This window comes from Tachyglossus aculeatus, chromosome 1 (genome assembly GCF_015852505.1).
Source record: "Tachyglossus aculeatus isolate mTacAcu1 chromosome 1, mTacAcu1.pri, whole genome shotgun sequence".
NCBI classification, from domain to species: domain Eukaryota; kingdom Metazoa; phylum Chordata; class Mammalia; order Monotremata; family Tachyglossidae; genus Tachyglossus; species Tachyglossus aculeatus.
The window spans coordinates 9,513,212-9,537,271 of record NC_052066.1 but is presented as its reverse complement, the minus strand read 5'-3'; the positions used below and the strand labels follow the sequence as shown (position 1 = coordinate 9,537,271).

Here is a 24,060-nt window from a genome sequence, read left to right as displayed (position 1 = left end):
TGTGACTTTGGACAAGTCACTTCACTTCTCTGTGCCTCAGTTCCCTCATCTGTAAAATGGGGACTAAGACTGTGAGCCCCACGTGGGGCAACCTGATCACCTTGTATCTACCCCAGTTCTTGGCACATAGTAAGAACATAACAAATACCATCATTATTATACAGCAATAAAGAGGGAAAATCCCTGCCCACAACGGGCTTAATAATTACAGAGAAGCAGCATGGCTCAGTGGAAAGAGCCCGGGCTTTGGAGTCAGAGGTCATGGGTTTGAATCCCGGCTCTCCCAATTGTCAGCTGTGTGACTTTGGGCAAATCACTTCACTTCTCTGTGCCTCAATTACCTCATCTGTAAAATGGGGATTAAGACTGTGAGCCCCACATGGGACAACCTGATCACCTTGTAATCTCCCCAGTACTTAGAACAGTGCTTTGCACATAGTAAGCGCTTAATAAATGTCATCATTAACACTGCTTGCCACGTAGTAAGTGCTTAACAAGTAATAATAAAAATAATGTATTTGTTAAGTGCTTACTATGTGCCAGGCACTGTTCTGAGCACTGGATTATTGGAAGCAGTGTGGCTCAGTGGAAAGAGCCCGGGCTTTGGAGTCAGAGGTCATGGGTTCAAATCCCGGCTCCGCCACTTGTCAGCTGTGTGACCTTGGGCAAGTCACTTTTAACTTCTCTGGGCCTCAGTTCCCTCATCTGTAAAATGGGAATTAAGACTGTGAGCCCTCCGTGGGACAACCTGATCACCTTGTAACTTAGAACAGTGCTTTGCACATAGTAAGTGCTTAATAAATGTTATCATTATTATTATTATTCTTAGCAGGAGGGTCTCTGTGCTGTGGTTCAGGATGAGGGGAGAGAGGGTGGCCTGCCCAGAGGCAGAGGGCTGGCTGAAGTGACTCCTGGTGGGAATGCGCTACAGACACTTCTTCCACCCCCTCCCCTTCCTGAGTGGAAGGGGGATCTTTGGGAAGTAGCCAGGGCTTTCTGGCTCCCTGCCCCTGCCTGAAGCCCCTCACCCCAGCTGGGCCCTGTCTGCCTCCTGGACTGACTCCCTCCTTGTCTCTCTCCCAGTTAGCGCCCAATAGGTGCCCCCTGTGCCAGCTGAGCCGCGAACAATGGCCTTCCCCCTACACAGCTTCCGTGAGTGACCCCTCACAGGGGAGGGGAATGGAGGGGGGAGGGAGGGAGGATGGATGGACAGTGGGGAGAGGAGGAGGGAGGGGAAAGGGTGGGAGGTGGGAGAAGGAGGAGGGATGGAGAAGGGTGGAGGAGGGATGGATGGACAGTGGGGAGAGGAGGAGGAGGGAGGGAAAGGGAGGGAGAGGGATGGATAAACAGTGGGGAGAAGGAGGAGGGATGGGGAAGGGTGGAGGAGGGATGGATGGACAGTGGGGAGAGGAGGAGGGAGGGAAAGGGAGGGGGAGGGATGGATGGATGGACAGTGAGGAGAGGAGGAGGGAGGGAAAGGAAGGGGGAGGGTGGATGGACAGTGGGGAGAGGAGGAGGGAGGGGAAGGGGGAGGGTGGATGGACAGTGGGGAGAGGAGGAGGGAGGGGAAAGGGTGGGAGGTGGGAGAAGGAGGAGGGATGGGGAAGGGTGGAGGAGGGATGGATGGACAGTGGGGAGAGGAGGAGGGAGGGAAAGGGAGGGAGAGGGATGGATAAACAGTGGGGAGAAGGAGGAGGGATGGGGAAGGGTGGAGGAGGGATGGATGGACAGTGGGGAGAGGAGGAGGGAGGGAAAGGGAGGGGAAGGGATGGATGGATGGACAGTGAGGAGAGGAGGAGGGAGGGAAAGGAAGGGGGAGGGTGGATGGATAGTGGGGAGAGGAGGAGGAACTGGAAGGGGGAGGGTGGATGGACAGTGGGGAGAGGAGGAGGGAGTGGAAGGGGGAGGGTGGATGGACAGTGGGGAGAGGAGGAGGGAGGGAAAGGAAGGGGGAGGGTGGATGGACAGTGGGGAGAGGAGGAGGGAGGGAAAGGGAAGGAGAGGGATGGATGGACAGTGGGGACAGGAGGAGGGAGGGAAAGGAAGGGGGAGGGTGGATGGACAGTGGGGAGAGGAGGAGGGAGGGAAAGGAAGGGGGAGGGTGGATGAACAGTGGGGAGAGGAGGAGGGAGGGAAAGGAAGGGGGAGGGTGGATGGGCAGTGGGGAGAGGAGGAGGGAGGGAAAGGGAAGGAGAGGGATGGATGGACAGTGGGGAGAGGAGGAGGGAGGGAAAGGAAGGGGGAGGGTGGATGGACAGTGGGGAGAGGAGGAGGGAGGGAAAGGGAAGGAGAGGGATGGATGGACAGTGGGGAGAGGAGGAGGGAGGGAAAGGGAGGGAGGTGGAAAAAGGAGGAGGGGGAAAGGAGAAAAGGGGGCAAGGGAAGAAGGAGAAAAGAAGGGAGGGAAAGGGAGAAAGGAGGGATGAAGAGAGGGCTGGAGGAGGGAAGGATGGTGGAGGAAGGGGAAGGGGGAGGGGGAAAGGAGAAAGGGAAAGGGAAAGATGAAGGAGTGGGGGAGAGACGTGGGGTGGAGAAAAGAAGCAGAAGCAGCTTGGCTTAGTGGTAAGAGCCCGGGCTCGGGAGTCAGAGGTCGTGGGTTCTAGTCCCGACTCTGCCGCTTGTCAGCTGGGTGACTGGGCAAGTCACCTAACTTCCCTGTGCCTCAGTTACCTGGGATGAAGACTGTGAGCCCCAGGTGGGACAACCTGATAACTTTGTGTCTATTCCAGTACTTAGAACAGTGCTTGGCACATAGTAAGCACTTAACAAGTCCCATTATTATCATTATTATTATTAAAAGGAGGGAGGGGGGAAAAGAGGAGGGAAGAAAAGTGAGGGAGGGAAAGGGAGGGAAAGGGAAAAGGAAGGAAGGGAGGGATAGGCAAGGATGGTGGAGAAAGGGAGGAGGGAGGGAAAAGGAGAAAGGAGGAGGGAGGGAAAGGGAGAGATCTATCCTTCAGTGGTATTTATTGAACGCTGACTGTGTGCAGATCACTGTGCTAAGCGCTTGGGAGAGTATGAACGGGAGAGGGACGGATGGTGGAGAGGAGGAGGGAGGAAAAGGAAGGGGGGAAAAGGAGGAGAGAGGGAGAGGGGAAAAAGGAGGGAGAGGGGACGGGGGAGAGAAGGGAGGGGAAGGAAGGGAGAGGGGAGGGAAAGGGAAGGATAAAAGGAGGGGACGGGGGGGGGGATGGTAGTGGGGAATAGGAGGGAGGGGAAAAGGAGGGAAAAGGGGGAGAAAGGAGGAGGGAGGGAAAGGGAAGGCTGAAAGGAGGGGACCGAGGAGGGATGGTGGTGGGGAAAAGGAAGGAGGGAAAAAAGAGAAAAGGAAGGAAAGGTGGAGAAAGGAGGAGGGGGAAGGAGGAGGGAGGGAAAGGGAAGGCTGAAAGGAGGGGGCAGAGAAGGTATGGTGGTGGGGAAAAGGAGGGAGGGAAAAAGAAGAGGAGGGAAGGGGGAGAAAGGAGGAGGGGGAAGGAGGAGGGAGGGAAAGGGAAGGCTGAAAGGAGGGGACAGAGGTGGGGAAAAGAAGGGAGGGAAAAGGAGGAAGGAGGGAAAGGGGAGAGAAAGGAGGAGGGAGGGGGAAGGAGGAGGTTGGGAAAGGGAAGACTGAAAGGAGGGGACAGAGGAGGGATGTGGTGGGGAAAAGGAAGGAGGGAAAAAAGAGAAAAGGAGGGAAAGGGGGAGAAAGAAGGAGGGGGAAGGAGGAGGGAGGGAAAGGGAAGGCTGAAAGGAGGGGACAGAGGAGGGATGGTGGTGGGGAAAAGGAGGGAGGGAAAAAGAAGAGGAGGGGAGGGGGAGAAAGGAGGAGGGAGAAGGAGGAGGGAGGGGAAGGGAAGGCTGAAAGGAGGGGACAGAGGAGGGATGGTGGTAGGGAAAAAGGAGAAAGGGAGGGAAAGGGGGGAGAAAGGAGGAGGGGGAAGGAGGAAGGAGGGAAAGGGAAGACTGAAAGGATGGGACAGAAGAGGGATGGTGGTGGGGAAAAAGAGGGAGGGAAAAGGAGGAAGGAGGGAAAGGGGAGAGAAAGGAGGAGGGAGGGAAAGGGAAGGCTGAAAGGAGGGGACAGAGGAGGGATAGTGGTGGGGAAAAGGAGGGAGGGGAAAAAAGAGAAAAGGAGGGAAAGGGAGAGAAAGGAGGAGGGGGAAGGAGGAGGGAGGGAAAGGGAAGGCTGAAAGGAGGGGGCAGAGGAGGTATGGTGGTGGGGAAAAGGAGGGAGGGAAAAAGAAGAGGAGGAAAGGAGGAGGGAGGGACAGGGAAGGCTGAAAGGAGGAGACAGAGGAGGGATGGTGGTGGGGAAAAGGAGGGAGGGAAAAAAGAGTAAAGGAGGGAATGGGGGGAGAAAGGAGGAGGGAGAGAAAGGGAAGACTGAAAGGAGGGGACAGAGGAGGGATGGTGGTAGGGAAAAAGGAGAAAGGGAGGGAAAGGGGGGAGAAAGGAGGAGGGGGAAGGAGGAAGGAGGGAAAGGGAAAGCTGAAAGGATGGGACAGAAGAGGGATGGTGGTGGGGAAAGGATGGGGGGAGAAAGGAGGAAGGAGGGGGAGATGGGGAAGCCTGGGGGTCTGGGGGAGGGGCTCTGGTCAGTGTCTAGCAGCTGGACACCCCGGCCCGGCCCTGGGCAGGCGTCTCAGGGTCCTGCTCCCCCCTGCCCCTTCTGCCCGCTGTCCCTCCGGCCGGCCGGCCTGCCCCGTCCCTGGTCCGGCCTTGTCTGGCCAGAGCCCTGGGTGGACGAAGAGCTGGTGCAGGCCCTGCAGAGCGGCTCGGTGCTGCGCAAGGTCAAGTCTCGGAGCTGGAAGAAGCCGCGGCACTTCCGCCTGCAGGACGATGGCATGAGCGTCTGGTATTCCCGCACCGACGGGGGCACCGCCAAGCTCAGCTGTGAGTCACCCGCCCGGCTGGGCAACAACCAGGGGCATCGGGCATTGGGCACAGTCGGACAAGGCAGGGCCGAGAACAGGGCCGGACAGGGCTTGAGGCCTAGAAGCCGCGCCAACCAGCTGGGCCCAGAAAACAGTGACCACAGGGCCAATGGGCATCCATTCAACCGTAATTATTAAGCGCTTACCATGAGCAGAGCACTGGACTAAGCACTTAGGAAAGTACAAGAAGCAGCATGGCGCAGTGGAAAGAGCCCGGGCTCTGGAGTCAGAGGTCACAGTTCAAATCCCGGCTCGCCAGTTGTCAGCTGTGGGACTTTGGGCCAGTCGCTTCACTTCTCTGGGCCTCAGTTCCCTCATCCGGAAAATGGGGATGAAGACTGCGAGCCCCCCGTGGGACAACCTGCCCAGCGCTTAGAATGGTGCTTTGCACATAGTAAGCGCTTAATAAATGCCGTCATTATTATTACAACCCAACAATAAACAGACACATTCCCTGCCCACAACGAGCTCGCATTCGTTCACGCCTTCATTCAATCGTATGGATTGAGTGCTTACTATGTCAGGGCACTGTAGTAATAATAATAATAATAATAATAATAATAATAATGGCATTTATTAAGCGCTTACTATGTGCAAAGCACTGCTCTAAGCGCTGGGGTAGATACAAGGTAATCAAGTTGTCCCATGTGGGGCTCACAGACTTAATCCCCATTTTACAGCTGAGGTAACTGAGGCACAGAGAAGTTAAGTGACTTGCCCAAAGTCACACAGCTGACGTGGCGGAGCCGGGATTTGAACCCATGACCTCTGGCTCCAAAGTCCAGACTCTTTCCACTGAGCCACGCTGCTTCTAGTAAGCGCCGGGAGAGGACAATTCAACAACAGACACGTTCCCTGCCCACAGTGAGATTATAGTCTAGAGGGGGAGACAGACAAGACATGAATAGAAGTAAATAAATGAGGGATGCCGACGTAAGTGGTGTGGGGCTGGAATGGGGGATTTCATTCATTCATTCAATCGTATTTATTGAGCGCTTACTGTGTGCAGAGCGCTGTACTAAGCGCTTGGGAAGTCCAAGTTGGCAACATATAGAGATGGTCCCTACCCAACAGCGGGCTCACAGTCTAGAATGAAGAAAGGGAGAGATTCAGGGTGACACAGAAGGGAGTGGGAGGAGAGGAAAGGAGGGCTTAGTCAGGGAAGGCCTCTGGGAGGAGGTGGGCCTTCAATAAGGCTTTGAAGAGGGGGAAAGTCACTGTCTGCCAGATTAGAGGAGGGACGGCGTTCTATCATCATCAATCGTATTTATTGAGCGCTTACTATGTGCAGAGCACTGTACTAAGCGCTTAAGGCCTGAGGCAGGATGTGGGACAGGGGTCCGTGGGTGGGGAAGAGGGGTGAAGGGATGGCTGAGTCCCGGGAGAGGGGCTGGGTGTGGGGAGAGAGTCCGTGTCCATCCTTATGTCCGGGTCTCAGTTTCATTCATTCATTCATTCGTATTTAATAATAATAATAATAATAATAATGATGGCATTTATTAAGCGCTTACTATGTGCAAAGCACTGTACTAAGCGCTGGGGAGGTTACAAGGTGATCAGGTTGTCTCACAGGAGGGGCTCACAGTCTTAATCCCCATTTTACAGATGCGGTCACTGAGGCCCAGAGAAGTGAAGTGACTTGCCCAAAGTCACACAGCTGACAATTGGTGGAGCCGGGATTTGAACCCATGACCTCTGAGTCCAAAGCCCAAGCTCTTTCCACTGAGCCACGCTGCTTCTCTTACTGTGTGCTGAGCACTGGACTAAGCGCTTGGGAAGTACAAGTCGGCAACATATAGAGACGGTCCCTACCGGACAAAGGGCTCACAGTCATTCATTCAATCGTATTTATTGAGCACTGACTGGGTGCAGAGCACTGTACTAAGCGCTTTCGAAGTACAGTTCAGCAATAGAGATGGTTCCTCCCCAATAATGGGCATCCATCATGATATTCATTCAGTCAATCGTATTTATTGAGCACTGACTGTGTGCAGAGCACTGTACTAAGCGCTTTCGAAGTACAATTCAGCAATAAAGATGGTCCCTCCCCAATAACGGGCATCCATCATTCATTCATTCAATTCATTCAATCAATCGTATTTATTGAGCGCTTACTGTGTGCAGAGCACTGGACTAAGCGCTTGGGAAGTACAAGTCGGCAACATCTAGTGACGGTCCCTACCCAACAATGGGCTCACAGTCTAGAAGGGGGAGATGACCACTCATCTTGCCAACCATTCATGTTGCCAACTTGTACTTCCCAAGCGCTTAGTACAGTGCTCTGTACACAGTAAGCACTCAATAAATATGATTGATTGATTGATTGATTGATTCAGTGGCTGGGATTTGGGGGGCAGGGTCAGATTGCAAACTCCTTGAGGGCAGAGAATGTGTCGTCTACCAACTCTGTTCTATAGGACTCTCCCAAGCGCTTTGTACAGTGCTCTGCACACAGTAAGCGCTCAATAAATATGATTGATTGATTGATTCAGTGGCTGAGATTTGGGGGGCAGGGTCAGATTGCAAACTCCTTGAGGGCAGAGAATGTGTCGTCTCCCAACTCTGTTCTATTGGACTCTCCCAAGCGCTTCGTACAGTGCTCTGCACACAGTAAGCGCTCAATAAATATGATTGATTGATATTGATTGATTCAGTGGCTGGGATTTGGGGGGCAGGGTCAGATTGCAAACTCCTTGAGGGCAGAGAATGTGTCGTCTGCCAACTCTGTTCTATTGGACTCTCCCATGCGCTTCGTACAGTGCTCTGCACACAGTAAGCGCTCAATAAGGATGATTGATTGATTGATTCAGTGGCTGGGATTTGGGGGCAGGGTCAGATTGCAAACTCCTTGAAGGCAGAGAATGTGTCGTCTACCAACTCTGTTTTATTGGACTCTCCCAAGCACTTCGTACAGTGCTCTGCACACAGTAAGCGCTCAATAAATATGATTGATTGATTGATTTGGGGGGCAAGGTCAGATTGCAAACTCCTTGGGGGCAGAGAATGTGTCGTCTACCAACTCTGTTCTATAATAAGACTCTCCCAAGTGCTTTGTACAGTGCTCTGCACACAGTAAGCGCTCAATAAGGATGATTGATTGATTGATTGATTCAGTGGCTGGGATTTGGGGGGCAGGGTCAGATTGCAAACTCCTTGAGGGCAGAGAATGTGTCGTCTCCCAACTCTGTTCTATTGGACTCTCCCAAGCGCTTCGTACAGTGCTCTGCACACAGTAAGCGCTCAATAAATATGATTGATTGATTGATTCAGCGGCTGGGATTTGGGGGGCAGGGTCAGATTGCAAACTCCTTGAGGGCAGAGAATGCGTCGTCTCCCAACTCTGTTCTATTGGACTCTCCCAGGCGCTTCGTACAGTGCTCTGCACACAGTAAGCGCTCAATAAATATGATTGATTGATTGATTCAGTGGCTGGGATTTGGGGGGCAGGTTCAGATTGCAAACTCCTTGAGGGCAGAGAATGTGTCGTCTACCAACTCTGTTCTATTGGACTTTCCCAAGCACTTCGTACAGTGCTCTGTACACAGTAAGCGCTCAATAAGTATAATTGATTGATTGATTGATTCAGTGGCTGGAATTTGGGGGGCAGGGTCAGATTGCAAACTCCTTGAGGGCAGAGAATGCGTCGTCTACCAACTCTGTTCTATTGGACTCTCCCAGGCGCTTAGTACAGTGCTCTGCACACAGCAGGCACTCCAATCAGTCCCTGGGGCCCCAAATCCAGTCCCCCCGCCCCCTGACAGTCACACAGAGACTCTTGTCAATGTGGACTGGGGTGTTGCTTGGCTCTGTGTGTCTTGAATACAACAGTGTGTGTCTTTGTGTATATATATCTATATCTATCTATAGATATCTATGTGGATATCTATATAGATCGATAGATATAGATAGATAGATATAGATAGATATCTAGATATCTAGATATAGATAAATATATCATCATCATCAATCGTATTTATATATCTATAAAAGATATATGTAGATATACACTGAGAGATTTATTCATCATCATCATCATCAATCGTATTTATTGAGCGCTTACTGTGTGCAGAGCACTGGACTAAGCGCTTGGGAAGTCCAAGTGGGCAACATCTAGAGACAGTCCCTACCCAACAGTGGGCTCACAGTCTAAAAGGGGGAGACCGAGAACAAAACCAAACATACTAACAAAATAAAATAAATAGAATAGATATGTACAAGTAAAATAAATAGAGTAATAAAGTAATATTCTATTTATTTTATTTTGTTAATATGTTTTGTTTTGTCGTCCGTCTCCCCCTCCAGGACTGTGAGCCCGCTGTTGGGTAGGGACCGTCTCTATATGTTGCCGACTTGGGCTTCCCAAGCGCTTAGTACAGTGCTCTGCACACAGTAAGCGCTCAATAAATACGATTGAATGAATGAATGAAAGAGCCCGGGCTTGGGAGTCAGAGGTTGTGGGTTCTAATCCCCGCTGCGCCACTTATCAGCTGTGTGACTTTGGGCAAGTCGCTTCACTTCTCTGGGCTTCAGTGACCTCGTCTGTCAAATGGGGATGATGACTGTGAGCCCCACGTGGGACAACCTGATGACCTTGTATCTCCCCCAGCGCTTAGAACAGTGCGTGGCACATAGTAAGCGCTTAACACATGACTGCTGTGTGACCTTGGGCATGTCACTTAACTTCTCTGAGCCTCAGTTACCTCATCTGTAAAATGGGGATTAAGATTGTGAGCCCCACGTGGGGCAACTTGATCACCTTGTATCCACCCCAGCGCTTAGAACAGTGCTCTGCACGTAGTGAGCGCTTAACAAATGCCATTATTATTATTATTATTATTATTAACAATAATTCATTCAATCGTGTTTATTGAGTGCTTTCTGTGTGCAGAGCACTGTACTAAGCGCTTGGGAAGTACAATTTGGCAACATAGAGAGACGGTCCCTACCCAACAGTGGGCTCGCAGTCTAGAAAATGATAATAATAATAATAATAATAACGATAATGATGGTGTTTATTAAGCGCTTACTATGTGCAAAGAACTGTTCTAAGCGCTGGGGGAGATACAAGGTGATCAGGTTGTCCCACGTGGGGCTCACAGTCTTAAATCCCCATTTTACAGATGAGATAACTGAGGCCCAGAGAAGTGAAGCGACTTGCCCAAGGTCACCCAGCTGACAAGGGGCAGGGATTAGAACCCATGACCTCTGACTCCCAAGCCCGGGCTCTTTCCACTGAGCCACGCAAAACACCATCATCATTATTCATAATAATAATAATGGCATTTATTAAGCGCTTACTATGTGCAGAGCACTGTTCTAAGCGCTGGGGAATTTACAAGGTGATCAGGTTGTCCCACGTGGGGCTCACAGTCTTCATCCCCATTTTACAGATGAGGGAACTGAGGCCCAGAGAAGTTAAGTGACTTGCCCAAAGTCACACAGCTGACAAGTGGTGGAGCCGGGATTTGAACCTATGACCTCTGACTCCAAAGCCCGGGCTTTTTCCACTGAGCCACGCTGTTTCTCTAATTATTATTATTATTCATTCATTCGATCGTATTTATTGAGTGCTTACTGTGTGCCGAGCACTGTACTAAGCTTACTGGGTCACTGCGTGTGCTGGTGGGTCTTTGTGTCCCGGTATGTCACTCTGTGTGCTGATGTGTCTTTGTGTCCATGTGTCCCGGGGGTGTCGCTCTGTGAGAGCCCGTGTCCGTACGTGTGCTAGAGAGTGCATTTCTGGGCGTGGCTCAGTGGAAAGAGCAGGGGCTTTGGAGTCAGAGGTGGTGGGTTCAAATCCCAGCCCCGCCACTTATCAGCTGTGTGACTTTGGGCACTCAATCAATCAATCGTATTTATTGAGCGCTTACTGTGTGCAGAGCACTGTACTAAGCGCTTGGGAAGTACAAGTTGGCAGCTTCACTTCTCTGGGCCTCAGTTACCTCATCTGTAAAATGGGGATGAAGACTGTTTGGACAACCTGGTCACCTTGTAATAATAATAATAATAATAATGGCATTTATTATGCGCTTACTATGTGCAAAGCACTGTTCTAAGCGCTGGGGAGGTTACCAGGTGACCAGGTTGTCCCACGGGGGGCTCACAGTCTTAATCCCCATTTTCCAGATGTGGTCACTGAGGTCCAGAGAAGTGAAGTGACTTGCCCAAAGTCACACACCTGACAAGCGGCGGAGCCGGGATTTGAACCCATGACCTCGGACTCCAAAGCCCGTGCTCTTTCCATTGAGCCGCGCTGCTTCTCTTAGCCACCTCCCCAGCGCTTAGAACAGTGCTTTGCACATAGTAAGCGCTTAATAAATGCCATACTTAGTACAGTGCTCTGCACACAGTAAGTGCTCAATAAATACGATTGATGATCATTATTATTATTATTATTATTATTATGATGATTCTGGACACCCCCCTTTTCCCCAGAGGTTTCTCTCTCCTCCCTGTCTCTCTGTCTGTCTCTCGTCCATCCGTCCGTCTGTGTTTGGCCGGCCCCGGGGGAGGCGGGGAGCCCTGCCTCGATGGCCTCCCCCGGGACCCCCGGTTCCTCTCATCCCCCCGCAGTCTCGATGGCGGACGTGGAGTCGATCCGCGAGGGCGCGGAGTCGGAGGTGCTTCGCAGCCTGGCGGACGAGTTCCCCCCGGACCTGGGCTTCACGGTGGTCTTCCACGGCCGCCGCCCCAACCTGGACCTGGTGGCCGGCAGCGCCCAGGAGGCCCAGGCCTGGGTGCGAGGGCTGCGCGGCCTGCTGGACTTCGTCACCGGCATGGACCAGCGGGAGAGGAGGGATCAGTATCCACCCTCCGGCCCAGGCCGGACAGGCCGGGGGTCCCTGGCGGGGGGAAAAGGGGGCTTAGTGAGCGAGGAAGGAAGCTTTGTACTTCCCAAGCGCTTAGTACAGTGCTCTGCACACAGTAGGCGCTCAATAGATACGATTGATATTGATTGATTGACCCCCGGGAGGGGCAGCAGCAGAAGGAGGAGGGGGCCTGGAGACCCTCCTAGACCGCTGGAGCCGAGCCAGAGGAGAGTGGGAGGTGGGGAGGCCTAAAGTCTAGCTTGTCTTGTACCTTAACCCTGGGTTTCCTTAGCAATCGTATTTTTGGAGCGCTTACCGTGTGCAGAGCACTGGACTAAGCGCTCAGGAGAGGACGATAGAAGGAGCAGGGCTTAGAGGCTAGAGCCCGTAGCAGAGTCAGTCAATCGTATTTATGGAGCGCTTACCGTGTGCAGAGCACTGGACCAAGCGCTCGGGAGAGGACGATACAAGGAGCAGGGCCTAGAGGCTAGAGCCCATAGCAGAGTCAGTCAATCGTATTTATGGAGCGCTTACCGTGTAGAGCACTGGACTAAGCGCTCGGGAGAGGACGATACAAGGAGCAGGGCTTAGAGGCTAGAGCCCGTAGCAGAGTCAGTCAGTCGTATTTATGGAGCACTTACTGTGTGCAGAGCACTGGACTAAGCGCTCAGGAGAGGACAATACAAGGAGCCGGCTTTAAAGGCTAGAGCCCATAGCAGAGTCAGTCAATCATATTTATGGAGCGCTTACTGTGTGCAGAGCACTGGACCAAGCGCTCGGGAGAGGACGATACAAGGAGCAGGACTTAGAGGCTAGAGCCCGTAGCAGAGTCAGTCAATCGTATTTATGGAGCGCTTACCGTGCGCAGAGCACTGGACTAAGCGCTCAGGAGAGGACGATACAAGGAGCAGGGCTTAGAGGCTAGAGCCCGTAGCAGAGTCAGTCAATCATATTTATGGAGCACTTACCGTGGGCAGAGCACTGGACCAAGCACTCGGGAGAGGACGATACAAGGAGCAGGGCTTAGAGGCTACAGCCCGTAGCAGTCAGTCAATCGTATTTATGGAGCGCTTACCGTGTGCAGAGCACTGGACTAAGCGCTCAGGAGAGGACGATAGAAGAAGCAGGGCTTAGAGGCTAGAGCCCGTAGCAGAGTCAGTCAATCGTATTTTTGGAGTGCTTACCATGTGCAGAGCACTGGACTAAGCGCTCGGGAGAGGACGATAGAAGAAGCAGGGCTTAGAGGCTAGAACCCGTAGCAGAGTCAGTCAATCGTATTTATGGAGCGCTTACCGTGCGCAGAGCACTGGACTAAGCGCTCGGGAGAGGACGATAGAAGGAGCAGGGCGTAGAGGCTAGAGCCCGTAGCAGAGTCAGTCAATCGTATTTATGGAGCGCTTACCGTGCGCAGAGCACTGGACTAAGCGCTCGGGAGAGGACGATACAAGGAACAGGGCGTAGAGGCTAGAGCCCGTAGCAGAGTCAGTCAATCGTATTTATGGAGCGCTTACCGTGTGCAGAGCACTGGACTAAGCGCTCGGGAGAGGACGATACAAGGAACAGGGCTTAGAGGCTAGAGCCCGTAGCAGAGTCAGTCAGTCGTATTTATGGAGCGCTTACCGTGCGCAGAGCACTGGACTAAGCGCTCGGGAGAGGACGATACAAGGAGCAGGGCTTAGAGGCTAGAGCCCGTAGCAGAGTCAGTCAATCGTATTTATGGAGCGCTTACCGTGCGCAGAACACTGGACTAAGCGCTCGGGAGAGGACGATACAAGGAGCAGGGCTTAGAGGCTAGAGCCCGTAGCAGAGTCAGTCAATCATATTTATGGAGCGCTTACCGTGCGCAGAGCACTGGACTAAGCGCTCGGGAGAGGACGATACAAGGAACAGGGCGTAGAGGCTAGAGCCCGTAGCAGAGTCAGTCAATCGTATTTATGGAGTGCTTACCGTGTGCAGAGCACTGGACTAAGCGCTCGGGAGAGGACGATACAAGGAACAGGGCTTAGAGGCTAGAGCCTGTAGCAGAGTCAGTCAATCGTATTTATGGAGCGCTTACCGTGTGCAGAGCACTGGACTAAGCGCTCGGGAGAGGACGATACAAGGAGCAGGGCTTAGAGGCTACAGCCCGCAGCAGAGTCAGTCAATCGTATTTATGGAGCACTTACCCTGGGCAGAGCACTGGACTAAGCGCTCGGGAGAGGACGATACAAGGAGCAGGGCTTAGAGGCTAGAGCCCGTAGCAGAGTCAGTCAATCGTATTTATGGAGCGCTTACCGTGTGCAGAGCACTGGACGAAGCGCTCGGGAGAGGACGATAGAAGGAGCAGGGCTTAGAGGCTAGAGCCCGAGCCTAGGTGTGAGGACTTCATGAGGTCTAATCCTGGCTCTGCCACCTTCCTGCTGTGTGACTTTGGGTGAGTCACTTCACTTCTCTGGGCCTCAGTTCCCTCATCTGTCAAATAATAATAATAATAATAATGGCATTTAGTAAGCACTTACTATATGCAAAGCACTGTTCTGAGTGCTGGGGAGGTTACAAGGTCAACAGGTTGTCCCCTGGGGGGCTCACAGTCTTCATCCCTAATTTTGCAGATGAGGTCACTGAGGCCCAGAGAGGTGAAGTGACTTGCCCAAGGTCACACAGCTGACAATTGGCAGAGCCGGGATTTGAACCCATGCCCTCTGACTCGACAACCCGTGCTCTTTCCATTGAGCCACACTGCTTGGGACTGTCTCTATATGTTGCCAACTTGTACTTCCCAAGCGCTTAGTACAGTGCTCTGCACACAGGAAGCGCTCAATAAATACGATTGATTAATTGATTGATTCTCCTGGGGATGGAGACTGTGAGCCCCACGTGGGACAGGGGCTGTGCCTGACACGATTTGCTTGTATCCACCCCGGCGCTTAGTACAGTGCCTGGCACACAGTAAGTGCTTAACAAATACCACAATTATTATCAGACACATTCCCTGCCCACAACAAGCTTACAGTCTGTACTAAGCACTTGGGAGAGTACTTACAATAGAACAATTCATTCATTCATTCAGTCGTGTTTATTGAGTGCTTACTGTGTGCCGAGCACTGTACTAAGCACTTGGAAAGTACAATTCAGCAATAAAGAGAGGCAAACCCTGCCCACACCAGGCTTACAGTCTAGAAGGGGGGAGACAGACATCAATAGAAATAAATAGAATTATAGGTATGTACATATATACACAATGCTATGGGGCGGGGAGAAGGGGTGGAGAGCAAAAGGAATAAGTTGAGTTGATGAGGAGGGGATGGGGAGCTGAGAAAAAGGGGGACTTAGTCTGGGAAGACCTCCTGGAGGAGGTGAACCTTCAGTAGGGTTTTGAAGGGGAGAAGTGTGATTGTTTGGAGGATGTGTGGAGGGAGGGCATTTCAGGCCAGAGGCAGGACGTGGGCCAGGGGTCGACGGCGGGACGGGCGAGAACGAGGCACAGTGAGGAGGTGAGCGGAGGCAGAGGAGTGGAGGGTGCGGGCTGGGCTGGAGAAGGACAGAAGGGAGGGGAGGGAAGAGGGGGCGAGGGGATGGACAGCTTTGAAGCCGATAGAGAGGAGTTTTTGCTTGATATGGAGGTTGATAGGCAACCACTGGAGAGTTTTGAGGAGGGGAGTGACGTGCCCAGAGCATTTCTGTACAGAGATAATCCAGGCAGCAGCGTGAAGTATAGACTGAAGTGGGGAGAGACAGGAGGATGGGAGATCAGAGAGGAAGCCAATGCAGTCATCCACTCGGGATAGGATGAGTGTATCAACATGGTAGCGGTTTGGATGGAAAGGAAAGGGCAGACCTTGGCGATGTTGCGGAGCTGAGACCGGCAGGTTTTGGTGACGGATCGGATGTGTGGGGTGAATTGAGAGAGCGGAGTCAAAGGTGACACCAAGGTTGCGGGATTGTGAGACGGGAAGGATGGTAGTGCCGTCCACAGTGATGGGAAAGTCAGGGAGAGGGCAGCGTTTGGGAGGGAAGATAAGGAGTTCAGTCTTGGACATGTTGAGTTTGAGGTGGCGGGCAGACATCCAGGTGGAGATGTCCCGAAGGCAGGAGGAGATGCGAGCTTGGAGGGAGGGAGGGAGAACAGGGGAGGAGGTATAGATTTGGGAATCATCTGCATAGAGATCATAGTTTAGTAGAAGATGTGGGAGCGAATGAGTTCTACAAGGGAGTGAGTGTGGATGGAGACTAGAAGTGGGTCCATAACTGACCCTTCAGGAAGCCCCACAATTAGGGGATGGGAGGGGGAGGAGGAGCCATTGAAGGAGACTGGGAATGAATGGCTGGAGAGAGAAGAGGAGAACCAGGAGTGGATGGAGTCCGTGAAGCCAAGGTTGGATAACGTATTGAAAAGAAGGAGATGGTCCACAGTGTCGAAGGCAGCTGAGAGGTCGAGGAGGATTAGGATAGGGTAGGAGCCGTTGGATTTGGCAAGAAGGAGGTCATCGGTGACTTTGAGAGGGCAGTTTCCGTGGAATGTAGGGGACGGAAGCCAGTTTGGAGGGGGTCAAGGAGAGAGTTGGCGTTGAGGAATTCGAGGCAGCGGGTGTAGACGACTCGTTCAAGGAGTTTGGAAAGGAATGGTAGGAGGGAGATGGGGTGATAACTAGAAGGTGAGGAGGGTTTTTTTTTAGGATGGGAGAGACATGGGCATGTTTGAAGGCAGAGGGGAAGGAACCAGTGGAGAGTGAGCGGTTGAAGATGGAAGTTAAGGAGGGGAGGGGGGAAGGGACGAGCGTTTTTATCGGGTGAGAGGGAATGGAGTCCGAAGCCCAGGTAGAGAGAGTGGTACTTGAGAGGAGGGAAGACATCTCCTCTGAAGATACTGCTGGGAAGGATGGGAAAATAGAAGAGGGGGGTCGAGAAAACACATTCCCTTGGCACACAGCAAAGGCTTAACTCTAGACTGCAAGCTCCATGTGGGCAGGAAATGTGTTTCATTTTCTATTGTTCTCTCCAAAGCGCTTGGTACAGTGCTTTGCACACAGTAAGCGCTCAACAGCTAAGCAGAGTGGCTTAGTGGAAAGCGCCCAGGCTTGGGAGACAGAGGTCGTGGGTTTTAATCCCAGCTCTGCCACTCGTCTGCTGTGTAACCTTGGGCAAGCCACTTAACTTCTCTGGGCCTCAGTTCCCTCGTCTGTCAAATGGGGATGAAGACTGTGAGCCCCCCGTGGGCCAACCTGATGACCTTGTATCTCCCCCAGCGCTTAGAACAGTGCTTGGCACGTACTAAGCGCTTAACAAATACCATCGTTACCACCTGCACACAGTAAGCGCTCAATAAATACGACTGACTGAATGAATAAATGAATTATTAACAACTACCATCATTATTATTATTAGTCTGTGCAGAGCAGTGTACTAAGCTCCCCTGGGGTTGGGGGCGGGGTGTCGTCGGTGGTCCTGCGTGCCTGCTGGGGGTCTTTTTTTTTTTTAAATGGCATTTATTAAGCGCTTACTATGTGCAAAGCACTCTTTCTCCTTGACGGTTGTCTGGTGGCTTAGTGGAAAGCGCCCAGGCTTGGGAGACAGAGGTCGTTGGTTTTAATCCCAGCTCTGCCCCTTGTCTGCTGTGCGACCTTGGGCAAGCCACTTAACTTCTCTGAGCCTCAGTTCCCTCGTCTGTCAAATGGGGATGAAGACTGTGAGCCCCCCGTGGGCCAACCTGATCACCTTGTATCTCCCCCAGCGCCTAGAACAGTGCTTGGCACATAGCGCTTAACAAATACCATCATTACCACCTGCACACAGTAAGTGCTCAATAAATATGACTTGAATGAATGAATAAATGAATTATTAACAACTACCATCATTATTATTATTAGTCTGTGCAGAGCAGTGTACTAAGCTCCCCTGGGATTGGGGGGCGGGGTGTCGTCGGTGGTCCTCCGTGCCTGCTGGGGGTCTTTTTTTTTTTTTTAATGGTATTTATTAAGCGCTTACTATGTGCAAAGCACTCTTTCTCCTTGACGGTTGTCCGGTGGCTGAGCGACTGGTTCCAGCGGGCGGACAGGGACCAGGACGGGCGGATGGACTTCCGGGAGGCCCAGCGCCTGCTTCGCCTCATGAACGTGGCCATGGACGCCCAGCGCGCCCTCACACTCTTCCAGGTCCAGAGCCGTCGGGCGGGGGGCACCGGGTGGGGGGCACCGGGTGGGGGGCACCGAGTGGGGGGCACTGAGTTGGGGGGCAGGGGGCTTGCATTCATTCATCCCATCATACGTTGGGTAGGGACCGTCTCTATGTGTTGCCAACTTGGACTTCCCAAGCGCTTAGTCCAGTGCTCTGCACGCAGTAAGCGCTCGATAAATACGATTGATTGATTACAATGATTGATCAATCAATCAATCTGAGCGCTTCCTCAGAGGTCATGGGTTCGAATCCCAGCTCCGCCACATGTCTGCTGTGTGACCTTGGGCAAGTCGCTTCACTTCTCTGAGCCCCAGTGACCTCATCTGTAAAATGGGGATTAAGACTGTGAGCCCCACGTGGGACAACCTGATCACTCTGTATCCCCCCCCAAGCGCTTAGAACGGTGCTTTGCACATAGTAAGCGCTTAACAAATGCCAACATTATTATTATTATTATTACTAAGCGCTTGGGAAGTACAAGTTGGCAACATAAAGAGACGGTCCCTACCCAACAGTGGGCTCACAGTCTAGAAGGGGGGAGACAGAGAGCAAAACAAAACATATTAACAAAATAAAATAAATAGAATGGGTATGTACAAGTAAAATAAATAAATAAATTAATAATAAATAAATAAAAAATAATGATGCCATTTGTTAAGCACTTACTACTACTACTAATGATAATGATGGCATTTGTTAAGCGCTTACTATATGCAAAGCACTGTTCTAAGTGCTGGGGAGGTTACAAGGTGATCAGGTTGTCCCACGGTGGGCTCGCAGTTTTAATCCCCATTTTCCAGATGAGGGAACTGAGGCACAGAGAAGTGAAATGATTTGCCCAAAGTCACACAGCTGACAGCGGAGCCGGGGATTTGAACCCATGACCTTTGACTCCAAAGCCCGGGCTCTTTCCACTGAGCCACGCTGCTTCTCCTGATCTCCTTATTTCCTGATTATTACTATAATAATGATGGCATTTATTAAGCACTTACTATGTGCCAAGCACTGTTCTAAGCGCTGGGGAGGTTACAAGGTGATCAGGTTGTCCCCCGTGGGGCTCACAGTCTTCCTCAGCAGCGTGGCTCAGTGGAAAGAGCACGGCTTGGGAGTCAGAGGTCATGGGTTCAAATAATAATAATGGCATTTATTAAGCGCTTACTATGTGCTAAGCACTGTTCTAAGCGCTGGAGGGGGGTTACAAGGTAATCAGGTTGTCCCTCGTGGGGCTCCCAGTCTTCATCCCCATTTTCCAGATGACAGAACTGAGGCCCAGAAAAGTGAAGTGACTGGCCCCAGGTTACCCAACAGACAAGTGGCGGGGTCAGGATTAGAACTCAGGTCCTTCAGGTCCTTTTTGGCCTAGCTTAGTGGAAAGAGCCTGGGCTTGGGAGTCAGAGGACGTGGGTTCTAATCCCGGCTCCACAACTTGTCGGCTGTGTGACCTTGGGCAAGCCATTTCACTTCTCTGGACCTCAGTTCCCTCATCTGTAAAGTGGGGATGAAGACTGTGAGCCCCACGTGGGACAACCTGATCACCTTGGATCCCCCCAGCGCTTAGCACAGTCCTTCGCACATAGTAAGCGCTTAACAAATACCATTATTATTATTATAAATGTTATTATTAAGAAGGTGGAGTTGGGACCCAGTGATCCTTGGGTGGGGTGGGGGTGAGGGGGATGCTTACTATGTGCCAAGCACTGTTCTAAGTGCTGGGGAAGATGATACATTCTGTAAAATGGGGATTAAAAGTGTGAGCCCCACGCGGGACAACCTGATGACCCTGTATCCACCCCAGTGCTTAGAACAGTGCTTGGCACATAGTAAGCACCTTACAAATACCACAATTATTATTATTATTACAAGGTGATCGGGTTGTCCCACATGGGGCTCCCAGTCTTCAGCCCCATTGTACAGATGAGGTCACTGAGGCCCAGAGAAGTGAAGTGACTTACCCAAGTCGCTTCTAGACCGTGAGCCCGTTGCTGGATAGGGACCGTCTCTACCTGTTGCCGAATTGTACTTTCCAAGCGCTTAGTCCAGTGCTCTGCACACAGGAAGCGCTCAATAAATACGGTTGAATGAATGAATGAAAGTCCCACAGCTGCCAAGTGGAGGAGCCGGGATGGAAGCAGCGTGGCTCAGTGGAAAGAGCCCGGGCTTGGGAGTCAGAGGTCATGGGTTCGAAACCCGCCTCCGCCACTTGTCTGCTGGGTGACCTTGGGCAAGTCCCTTCACTTCTCTGTGCCTCAGTTCCCTCATCTGGAAAATGGGGATGGAGACTGTGAGCCCCCCGTGGGACAACTTGATCACCTTGTATACCCCTAGCGCTTAGAACAGTGCTTTGCACATAGTAAGTGCTTAGTAAATGCCATCATTATTATTATAGTAAGCGCTTAACAAATGCCATCATCATTATTATTATTATTATAGTAAGTGCTTAACAAATGCCATCATCATTATTATTATTATTAGAACCCACGACCTCTGACTCCCAAGTTAATGAACTTAATGATGTTAATGATGTGCATTTAGCTTTAATTCTATTTGTTCCGACGACTTGACACCTGTCCACATGTTTTGTTTTGTTGTCTGTCTCCCCCTTCTAGACTGCGAGCCCGTTGTTGGTCAGGGACCGTCTCTATATGTTGCCAATTTGTACTTCTCGAGCGCTTAGTCCCGTGCTCTGCATGCAGTAAGCGCTCAATAAATATGATTGAATGAATGAGCAACATCGAAATAAATAAATAGAATTATAGATATATACAGATCATTAATAAAATAAATAGAATAATCAATATGTACATATATGTATATACATATGTACATATGGAGCCCACTGTTGGGTAGGGACTGTCTCTATATGTTGCCAACGTGTACTTCCCAAGCAATTAGTACAGTGCTCTGCACACAGTAAGCACTCAATAGATATGATTGATTGATTGATATATATATACATTTCTAGACTGTGAGCCCATTGTTGGGCAGGGACCATCTCTAATATGTTGCCAACTTGTACTTCCCAAGCGCTTAGTACAGTGCTCTGCACAAAGTAAGCGCTCAATAAATACGATTGATTGATAGATAGATATATATACATTTCTAGACTGTGAGCCCACTGTTGGGCAGGGACGGTCTCTATATGTTGCCAACTTGTACTTCCCAAGTGCTTAGTCCAGTGCTCTGCACGCAGTAAGCGCTCAATAAACATGATTGAATGAATGAATAGCATCAAAATAAATAGAATTATAGATATATACACATCATTAGTAAAATAAATAGAATAATAAATATGTACATATATGTATATACATATGTACATGTATATACATTTCTAGACTGTGAGAGGGACCGTCTCTCTATGTTGCCAACTTGGACTTCCCAAGCGCTTAGTCCAGTGCTCTGCACTCAGTAAGTGCTCAATAAATACGATTGAATGAATAGCATCAAAATAAATGAATAGAATTATAGATATATACACATCATTAATAAAATAAATAGAATAAGTATGTACATATATGTAAATACATATGTACATGTATATAATAATAATAATAATGGCATTTATTACGCACTTACCATGTGCAAAGCACTGTACTAAGCGCTGGGGAGGTTACACGGTGATCAGGTTGTCCCATGGGGGAGGCTCACAGTCATAATCCCCATTTTACAGGTGCGGTAACTAAGGCCTAGAGAAGTGAAGTGACTTGCCCAAAGTGACCCAGCTGACAATTGGTGAAGCCGGGATTTGAACCCATGACCTCTGACTCCAAAGCCCGAGCCATTCCCCCTTCTAGACTGTGAGCCCATTGTTGGGTAGGGACCGTCTCTACATGTTGCCAACTTGGACTTCCCAAGCGCTTAGTCCAGTGCTCTGCACACAGTAAGCACTCAATAAATACGATTGATTGATTGACTGATTGATTGATTTCCACTGCGCCACGCTGCTTCTCTACATTTCTAGACTGTGAGCCCGTTGTCGTTGGGCAGGGACCGTCTCTAGATGTTGCCAACTTGGACTTCCCAAGTGCTTAGTACAGTGCTCTGCACACAGTAAGCGCTCAATAAATACGATTGATTGATTGATTCCCAGACTGAGCCCCTTCCTTCCTCTCCCCCTCGTCCCCCTCTCCATCCCCCCGTCTTACCTCCTTCCCTTCCCCACAGCACCTGTATATATGTTTGTACATATTTATTACCCTATTTTACTTGTACATATCCATTCTATTTATTTTATTTTCTTAATATGTTTTGTTTTGTTCTCTGTCTCCCCCTTCTAGACTGTGAGCCCACTGTTGGGTAGGGACCGTCTCTATCTGTTGCCAACTTGGACTTCCCAAGCGCTTAGTACAGTGCTCTGCACACAGTAAGCACTCAATAAATACGATTGATTGATTGATTGATTCCCAGACTGAGCCCCCTCATTCCTCTCCCCCTCGTCCCCCTCTCCATCCCCCCCGTCTTACCTCCTGCCCTTCCCCACAGCACCTGGATAGATGTTTGTACATATTTATTACTCTATTTATTTTACTTGTACATATCTATTCTATTTATTTTATTTTCTTAATATGTTTGGTTTTGTTCTCTGTCTCCCCCTTCTAGACTGTGAGCCCGCTGTTGGGTAGGGACCGTCTCTATCTGTTGCCAACTTGGACTTCCCAAGCGCTTAGTCCAGTGCTCTGCACACAGTAAGCGCTCAATAAATACGATTGATTGACTGATTGATTCCCAGACTGAGCCCCCTCATTCCTCTCCCCCTCGTCCCCCTCTCCATCCCCCCCGTCTTACCTCCTTCCCTTCCCCACAGCACCTGTATATATGTTTGTACATATTTATTACCCTATTTTACTTGTACATATCTATTCTATTTATTTTATTTTCTTAATATGTTTGGTTTTGTTCTCTGTCTCCCCCTTCTAGACTGTGAGCCCGCTGTTGGGTAGGGACCGTCTCTATCTGTTGCCAACTTGGACTTCCCAAGCGCTTAGTCCAGTGCTCTGCACACAGTAAGTGCTCAATAAATACGATTGATTGATTGATTGATTCCCAGACTGAGCCCCTTCCTTCCTCTCCCCCTCGTCCCCGTCTCCATCCCCCCCGTCTTACCTCCTTCCCTTTCCCACAGCATCTGTATATATGTTTGTACATATTTATTACCCTATTTTACTTATACATATCTATTCTATTTATTTTATTTTCTTAATCTGTTTGGTTTTGTTGTCTGTCTCCCCCTTCTAGACTGTGAGCCCGCTGTTGGGTAGGGACCGTCTCTATCTGTTGCCAACTTGGACTTCCCAAGCAGTTAGTCCAGTGCTCTGCACACAGTAAGCGCTCAATAAATACGATTGATTGACTGATTGATTGATTGATTCGATCGTGATCCCCTGAGCCCCCTCTTCTCCCCGCCACCAGGCAGCGGATAAATCCCAGACGGGGACCCTGGAGGGGGAAGAATTTGTGGCGTTTTACCGGGCTCTGACAGAGCGGGATGAAGTGTTGGAATTATTTCGGGCCTTCTCCGGCGACGGCCAGAAAATGACCCTGCAGGAGCTGGAGGATTTCCTGCGTCAAGAGCAGAGGGAAGGCGAGCAGGCCCCGGATTTGGCACTGGACATCGTCGCCCGCTACGAGCCGTCCGACACGGGTAATCAATCAATCGTATTTATTGAGCGCTTACTGTGTGCAGAGCACTGGACTAAGCAGGTAAGGCCCGGCCCGGGCCCTGCCGGAGAAACCGAGGTCGGAGGAGACCCTGGACCTCACTGCGGACTGGTGGCTTCGGGCCCCTATTTTCTTAACGGTATTTGTTAGCGATAATAATATTAATAATAATAATAATAAAGGCATTTATTAAGCGCTTACTATGTGGAAGGCACTGTTCTAAGCACTGGGGAGGTTACAAGGTGATCAAGTGGTCCCAAGGGGGCTCACAGTCTTCATCCCCATTTTCCGGATGAGGGAACTGAGGCCCAGAGAAGTGAAGTGACTTGCCCAAAGTCACCCAGCTGACAAGTGGCGGAGCCGGGATTTGAACCCATGAACTCTGACTCCAAAGTCCATGCTCTTTCCATTGAGCCACGCTGCTTCCCTAATAATAATAATGGTATTTGTTAAGCGCTTACTATGTGCAAAGCACTGTTCTAAGCGCTGGAAGGATACAAAGTGATCAGGTTGTCCCACGTGGGGCT

At 50.7% G+C, this 24,060-nt stretch overlaps 1 protein-coding gene across 1 annotated transcript in view; it reads left to right on the top strand.

The window, feature by feature from the left end:
* Window positions 1-1,127: 1,127 nt before the first annotated feature.
* Window positions 1,128-24,060, top strand: part of PLCD4 (phospholipase C delta 4) — a 66,945-nt gene continuing 44,012 nt past the window's right edge. Inside the window, exons 1-5 of the mRNA XM_038750014.1 lie at window positions 1,128-1,152; window positions 4,711-4,872; window positions 11,487-11,715; window positions 17,724-17,853; window positions 23,285-23,516. Coding sequence (XP_038605942.1) covers window positions 1,128-1,152; window positions 4,711-4,872; window positions 11,487-11,715; window positions 17,724-17,853; window positions 23,285-23,516 — 778 coding nt within the window. The remainder of the gene's footprint in view (window positions 1,153-4,710; window positions 4,873-11,486; window positions 11,716-17,723; window positions 17,854-23,284; window positions 23,517-24,060) is intronic.